This window comes from Hordeum vulgare, chromosome 6H (assembly GCF_904849725.1).
Source record: "Hordeum vulgare subsp. vulgare chromosome 6H, MorexV3_pseudomolecules_assembly, whole genome shotgun sequence".
In the NCBI taxonomy this organism is placed as follows: Eukaryota; Viridiplantae; Streptophyta; class Magnoliopsida; order Poales; family Poaceae; genus Hordeum; species Hordeum vulgare.
Window position 1 is genome coordinate 509,580,736 of NC_058523.1, and position 7,803 is coordinate 509,588,538.

A 7,803-nucleotide genomic window follows, 5' to 3' on the forward strand; every position below is an offset into this window, starting at 1 on the left:
CGAAAGTTCCGATTGCCTTTTGTTTTCAAGGCCAAGGACCCGATTGCTTTTTTTCATGGGTAGTTTTTCAAAACAAGATTGTACCTTGAAATAATTGGCCTTTACTTTTTTCCATGCCTTCCTATTCAGCGGGACCCACATGTCATAATCATGCTTAAAACGGCCTAAGCTACCACTAGTGTTTTTTTGTTACAAAAAAAAAAAAGCTTCGTAATTAATGATTTTTTCACAAAATCATTGAAGTGTAGTTTCTGCAAACCTAGCTTTCAATGGAGATGTTTTTTGCAATTCACTCCCGAAAATAATGTCCCTTCCAAGTGAGGATCAAATTCAGACTCTCACTATGACTGTACCAAACAATGGATCTCCTTTCATACATGCAAGTATTTTCTTTCTTTTGGCAAACGTAGCAAGCTTCATCATGCATAATTCCTCATCAACACCTTAATTATATTGAACTAAAAAGAAACTCAGTGAACTGAAACACATCATTGGCAACAACAAACCAAAGCGAGATATGCGATGGATGCTTCCTTCCTACGCATCCACGCATACCCCATACGGGTACACTCTTGAATCACACACAAAACGTCGAGACAGCGCGCGCGGTCGCACGCACGCGGCCGCTGGTTCATGCATACGCATGCCTTGCCTACGTACGTGTAGCAGCTAGTATTTTATTGTAGCAACCAAAAAAAGCTAGCGGAGATTGGTTCATGGCAGGCTAGTAGCTACCCATCGGTCGATGGGTCTAACGCGGACGGACGGCGTGCTGGCCGGCCGGCTTGACCGACCCATCAGGGGGACTCGGTGGTGGCTGCGGGGCGGAATGGGTTGGGCACCTCGAAGCCGGGGTTGGGCACCCAGGTGTCGTCGGCGCCGGGGATGAACTGCCCGTGGGCGGCGGCCGGGATGCTGTGGTCCAGCCCGCCGATGTCCGGCCTGTAGTGGCTGCCCAGCTCGTACCGTCCGATCCCCGGGATGAGCACCGTCCCCTCCTGGATCGTCTCCGGCCGCCTCACCGCGCCCTCCTCGGCGGCGCGCGGGACGTCGCGCGCCGTTGCCGAGCCCGGGCACGCCGCGGCCGCCACCAGCGCCGCGAGGACCAGCAGGGCCGCCGCCTTGCCTGCCATGCCGATCGAGTCAAGTCTCAAGTGGCTAAGCTGCGATCGCGACTGGTGGTAGCTAGGCTAGGCAGCTGGTGGCCAGGTGAGCTTGCTTGCTGGCTGTTGCTTTCGTGCAATTGTGGTGGATGGTGATCGCTCGCCGTGCCGGGCTTATATAGGGGCGTGCGTGGCGTAAAGGCTACGGGGACGCTGGGGTGGGAGCGAGCTAGGAAAAGGCGGTGCGTTCAATTCGCATGCACGGCGCACGCCGTGACCACGGACCTGACCAGCGCCGTGCGTCGCGAGAGAGCAAAAAAGGGCTTCTGCTAGGGTGTGGCCGACGCCGGACGGGGACGAGCATGCCGCGAGGGCGCGGGAAACGGGCGTACGTACAGCCCAGGGCGGTCGGGTTGGTTGCTTGGGTGGTACGTGCCGTTCGGCCGATGGTGGCGGGGCGCGGGCGCGGGGGAGGAGGGAGGGACCCTGCGCCGCGCGGTTGATGGTCTAGAAGACCTGACGGGTTCAGAGGTTTCAGCTACCCTGGCCTGCTCTTTATAGCGCCGCCAGGTCGATCACGGGGAGGCTACTTATTTCTCCTCTCCTCTCCTCTCCTCTCCTCTCCTCTCCTCGTATATCTTCCCTTTTGCCAGATTTATGTGTTTTTTTTTCTCTCCTTCCAATGTACTGTACTTTCATAAATCGGGGCTTGAAACGACTGACCATGTTGGAGAGTGGTTGGATCACTTTCATATATAGTCGGGAGAAACGGACAGCCAAAGTCTTTTGTGACTGCTTTGTGCTGGGCTTGGTGGTGGTGGGAGACTAGAAATGCGGCTTGTTTTGAGAACAAACTTCCTGCTGATCCATATGGGATTATTTACCATGTTTGTCATTTGGCTCACCTACTGGATGGATACTGGAGCGATTTGCGGAAGCCAAAGGTGCAAAAGGCTTTTGCCTCCGTTTCGGAAGAAGAAGAAAAAAGGTGCAAAAGGCGGTACTGCGAGGGGTTGAAATTATGAAGGAAGACGCGCATGCAGGAGGTCTTCCGGCCAACGCATGGTTGGGCACCAACATCGTCGAAGAATAGCATCTGGACAATTTATGTTGCCAATGACTCCGCGTGGAGTCTTTGATCGGCTCAATGTTTCGATCCTGATCAGGATGAGAAACTGCTGCTGAACTTGTCCGTGTCGCAGTGTAGTGTTGTGCCCCGCAAAAACATTCTATTTGCCTGTTCTTCTTTCAGAAACCTTTTTTTTTGCGTGCTATTTGGTGTTATATTAAATCAAGCCGTTTTCAGTTTGATCAAGCAGGTAACTATGAACATCATCTACAATACCAAACCAATATCACTGGATCCATCGAGAAATGCATTTTCATAAATGTATTTATTGGATATTGCATATGTTGATCTTTTCTAAATAGTTCATCGGACTTAAAGCGGTTTTACTTAATACTGTACAAGACTAAGTGGTCTTCAAAGGAAGGATTAGCTTTTTTTTTATTCCTACCCTGCATCTGACATTTTGTCAGCATTAGGGGAAGGTGGCCTAATTAACATTATTGGTGTGAATCTCCAGTAAAAAGCTGACGGCAGGGAAGGCTAGAGCCTGGAGCCAATGGTCCTGTCAAACTGGACATCAGTGCAATCACGACCGACTTGCAACTCACAGCAAACCAAAGACTGAACTTTATTGTTAAGTCCGCACAAATTAACCAGAATGCACAATGTCTTTAGTATGGTCTTTTCTTTGCATGCACACATGTATCTAAAGTTTTTTTTTTTTTAGAAAAGGAGGATACACATGTATCTAAAGTAAATAATCAGAACAGATAGTAATAACAGCGTATATCACATAATAAAGTACACCCATATATCGGACGGCAGATACATCAGACTTCAAACCAGTATTTGACACACAGGTAAATCTGACTGATTCAGACGTCACGAATCTGCTATTGATGCTATTCTAATGTACAATGTCAGGCCGGTAACATTCTATTTTCAAGGTGGTGTTTACCTTATTTTGATCATTCTGTCAACGAATGGCGAAAGTATAATCTCTCCAACAACATTGGCTAATAAACCGCCAGCCACAAGCCGCAGTAGCCAGCCATGCTGCAGGTTCTCCTCTTGCATGTTACTGACTCTATCCCACAGTCATCGTCGGCCCTGCATTTGTGGCTAGGGAACACATCTGGTACGTGGCACGCACTCTCCCACGGGGAGCCAACGTTCTGCCGGAAAATTGTCTCTGGACAGACTTTGGATGACAATGCGCTCGCACGAATCGGTTGGTTGTCGTCCTGTAGAGAAGTTCTCGGTATCATTAGGATGACAGTACAAAGTAAGATTAATGCTCCTACAAATAGGAGCTAGGGCATCATGTGGTTTCGTAACGTGCGTTCTGATGTAAGGTGGTATGGAATCACCTTAACAACTGTCCAATTGGTGGGAACATCCAGTCGAGGAATTTTCTCATGCCAAGTGCTCATTACAGGAAGGGGATGGCCCTCGGTCGTAAATATATAATTTTTGTTCCTCAAGAATGAATCATCGTAAAGGAGAAAAAGGTATTTGCACCTGAAAAAGGTTATCAACCGTCATCTCAACAGTGACCAAATCTATCAGCGTGAATGAAACAGTTTTGTTCCAACTGCTTAAAAGAAAGAATATGAAGATTAATGACTCACGTTTCTGAAAGGAAGAAGCTGTGTTGATGATCTTCAAGGTTCATTGTTGAAACATCTCTGATACTAGCAAAACCTCCTTCCACTTTGGTGTAGTAATTAAGTGATCCAATTATAGCTTCACCCACTTCTAGGTACCAAGGATCTATAGAGATTAGTGGTGTTAGTGATCTGGACACCTATTATCTTTATCTGCTTATAATTATTTTTTTAGAAAAAAATTCCAAAAATATTATTTATCTGTTATTCATGATCACACCTCTAGTTGCTTGATAAAGATAAAATGTAGACTCAGCAAACTCTGGACGTAAAGGATAATACTTCTCTGTGGGATGCAAAATTCCGTAGTCTAACAGATATCTGCAAAGTACAAAGCATGCATCAATAAAATACAGTGTAAAACCTGAAAGCAAGTTTTGGTCATACTCTTGTCAGTCTTGTGCATCAGCATCATACCCGACTTTATTTCAAACAGTCACACGATGCTTCCATTTTCGCTTACAAACTGATGGTGAAAAGGTACTTAGTTCTTATTTATTAATACCTTTCAGGAAGGACGCCGAACCTTTGCCATACATTGTAAAATTCACGATGTGACAGATTTGCAGCGGCAACATCTCCTAGTAGTGTCTGGTGATGATGATAGTAGTAAGCAAACAATAAACGATAAAAAATTCCACAATAAGGTGATATATCAACCATGCACAGAGTTAGCAGACCTGAACACCGGGCCAGAAGGCCTGGAGGCTAGTTAGTTGCCAGTGTGTTGCTTCTCCGGTCCTGATATCAGCCTCATGGTACCTGAGAAGACGATGATTATTACTGTCCGGTACAAGCATATTGCAGCGACAAGTAACTAGGATGGAATGGAAATTTTTAAATGAATATGGCATGAAGAAAGGGTGTACCATGGCCCATGTCGGAAATACTTCTGCACTGCTAGGTAAGCAGAATGAAACATATCCCAGTACTCATCACTTCCAAAAAGGATATATGCCTTAATCAAATACTCATAAAATGAATCAACTCCTGCAAATATGTTACGGAAGATCATCAATATGTCTCAAGCAGACAGAATTAAATGACACATACAAAGAAATACTTGTAAAAATACAATTATGCTACAAATTTGACGTTGGTATAAGCGATACACCGAGTGGGCTAGCATAAGAAGTAGTACCAGCACCAATGCCTGACGAATATTCAATCCAGTTGCCAGACAAAACATCTAGCGTTGAGCCTACAAGATTCAGTGAGCTTCTCATACTCCATAACTTGCGAAGAGCACGAAGAGCTGCAGCTTCATATCTAGAATCACCGGTCAAACGTGACAATGCACCCATTTCAAGGATAAGGGAGCCTGCAACAAATTTATGTATCTTAGCTACCACTACCAAGATACCCAACATAATAATGACTATTCCGCCACTCACCACATCCCGATGTGCTTGTTTCAGTTGTCTCATTCTCCATCACTCCATACTGGAAAAAGTAGTCATAGCATCAGAGATGATGTATGATAAAATACAAGCTCAACAGCCATGTCAGGTCATGATTAGAAGGATTGTAATGTACATGAGCTATGCAATATATATGACTTCAATGTTACAAGTAATATCATACAAGGGTATCCAGAAAGGGAAACAAAATAATTGTCGAACAATTATCTAGTTACCGCATGAGGCTTGACACTTGTGTTCTGTACCATAGCAGGAAGGGGCATGCTGAACAGTTGGAATCTATCAATACATGTCTTTTACTACTATCTATTTTATCCGTAAACGTGATTGTAGCGGTGTACTACTTTTTGAATCAGAAGAAAGACCAAGGATTTGTAAATGAACCTTAAGGTTGATCCATGCATACGGCAATCCAGTAGGTGTCTCAAATGCTGGCAGAAACCGCCTGCCTAAATTTTCAGCAAGGTGTAGTAATTGGTTCTGATATACTCCATCTTTGTTCTGACTGCTGTAGTCCTTTGCAAGAATATGAGCAGAAATAAGCCCCCCAAGAAGTCTTATGTTACACTGGATAAGAAGGGAAAAAAAGGCATGAAGAAGGGAAAACTGTGAGAAAATGATTGTTGCTTAAAATCCTGGAAACATGTCATTGTTTTGTTCTAGTCGTGATAAAAATCAAATGGCATTACCTCAAAAAGATTAACTCGAGCGTCAACATCAAAAGTTAGGTTCTCTGAAAGCCAACTAACTCCTCTGTCAAATTCTGTTAGGTTACCTAAGACAACAAGACTGCATGAGCCAAAACAGAGAGGCATCACCTATCGATCTTACGGATACAATTTTCCTTTTGAAGAAACAATGTGCTAATTCATATTCTTATTATCACGAAGAGGCAGTACAAATCTCAAAGTATCCAGAAACATTACAGCTTCATAAAGTGTACCTTGATAATGACTCAACTAGTGACAATGCTGATCCATTATAATCCTGTGGCAAGTGCTCAAGCTACAAGGAACAAAGGTGATATTACGCCGGGGTATCTTTATGCTTTTGTGGCGTCAATTGGAAACTGTAAATTTGTCGATACATTAATACATTTAGGTTGCCCAGCTCACTGAGGGAGTCAGTGAAGCCTTTAGTAAGAGGCTTCAATTCATCATGCTGAAAAGGTATCAACACAGAAAACATCAGATTGGCCATGAACAAATGAGCTGAATTTTGCTCAAGTATTCCGAAAATAACCGATGAACATACAGGAAATGCATACGCCATGTAGTTGTCATAAGCATGATAAAACCTGAAATGAATGGAAATGGATCAGTACTAGAATCCAAGCATTGAACACTACATTACACACTTATGTGGGTTAGCAGGCTTGCTAGACAGTGACAGTTCGCAGGTTGACGACCTTTACGTATAGCTCTGTATGTTGAATGCTTTATCATATGCAGACGGGGCTCTAGTCTGGAAGCCTCGATCTAGAAACTGAAGAGGGGGGGGGGGGGGGGGGGGGGGGGGGGCGACAAATTATTGCAGAACTCTGAAGGTCAAGGCAATAAGGCAAACATACTTGATCTAGGAGATGATAAAGTGAAAAAGTGAAATACAGAGATTATGCGGCGATTCATTGACCACATGGGCCGAAACGTTGGTTCTAGGCTTGAGCTCGAGATGTTGTCACTCGTCTGAACTCTTAACAGGATGAGCAAAGCACGCATTTTTATCTGCGACGCGAATTACATGGGCTTTTTGTCTTAGAACAGAAGTCCCCGGACCAGAGAAGGCGGAGCTCACAGGACAGCTAGAATCTTCTTCCCCGTATGAAACCGAAATCGCCGCGACAGAATGGAACCTTCCCAGTCCCAAAGCTCGGACTAAACCCGACAGAACTCGAACTGAGGGTAGCTGAAGAGAAGACAGGGGAGCGCTCACATCTCGACGACCTTGCCCCTCATGCGCAGCCTCCTCGCGCGCCCGTACCCGTCCCTGCTGGCCGCGGCGGCGGTGGCGGTGGCGGTCGCGGCCGCAGCGAGCGCCGCGAGGAGAAGCGCGACGGCAGCTAGCCGCGCCGGCCGAGGAGATCGCATGGAGATGGAGGTGGGACTGGGAGCCGATGACGACGGTGGTGTCGGATGGGGATCAGGACCCCGCACGGCACGACCGGGAGCGGATAGTTTAGTTCCTTTCCTTCCTTCCGCCCGTGGATTTGGTAGACGTGTACTCGGATCTCGTACCTGACGTGTTTTATGCTTGCGTGTACGTAGTATTACGACACGTTGTCTGCCACGTAGGATTTTGAACACGGATTCTTTTTCTTCTTTCTGTAATATTAACCTGAAACGGGGATATACAAATTTAATACCAGGGGTAATAATTTGCACCCTTTGCGTGTGTTTGTGCACGCGCGAGCTTCACTGCAAACTTTATATTTAGTACTTCCTCCGTCTCAAAATAACTGTCTCAACTTTATACTAGCTCTAGTACAAAATTGTACTAAGCTTAAGACAATTATTTTAGGACGGAAGGAGTAGTACAAATATTAA

At 45.4% G+C, this 7,803-nt stretch overlaps 2 protein-coding genes across 2 annotated transcripts; both read right to left on the reverse strand.

Moving 5' to 3' along the window:
* Nucleotides 1-429: 429 nt before the first annotated feature.
* On the reverse strand, nucleotides 430-1,456 carry LOC123402583 (putative cell wall protein). Its single transcript, XM_045096509.1, has one exon. It carries the CDS (start codon nucleotides 1,131-1,133, stop codon nucleotides 798-800), a length of 336 nt encoding a protein of 111 aa, XP_044952444.1. The 5' UTR covers nucleotides 1,134-1,456; the 3' UTR covers nucleotides 430-797.
* A 1,627-nt stretch (nucleotides 1,457-3,083) lies between these two features.
* On the reverse strand, nucleotides 3,084-7,362 carry LOC123402540 (alpha-mannosidase I MNS5). Its single transcript, XM_045096464.1, has 15 exons — nucleotides 7,193-7,362; nucleotides 6,515-6,557; nucleotides 6,356-6,421; nucleotides 6,204-6,265; nucleotides 5,950-6,049; nucleotides 5,645-5,827; nucleotides 5,234-5,282; nucleotides 4,981-5,160; nucleotides 4,709-4,829; nucleotides 4,520-4,601; nucleotides 4,345-4,430; nucleotides 4,060-4,160; nucleotides 3,804-3,945; nucleotides 3,543-3,693; nucleotides 3,084-3,416 (listed from the first exon to the last, which is right to left on the reverse strand). The coding sequence occupies exons 1-15, from the start codon at nucleotides 7,345-7,347 to the stop codon at nucleotides 3,189-3,191; spliced, it is 1,749 nt and encodes a 582-aa protein (XP_044952399.1). The 5' UTR covers nucleotides 7,348-7,362; the 3' UTR covers nucleotides 3,084-3,188.
* Between the last annotated feature and the right edge of the window lie 441 nt (nucleotides 7,363-7,803).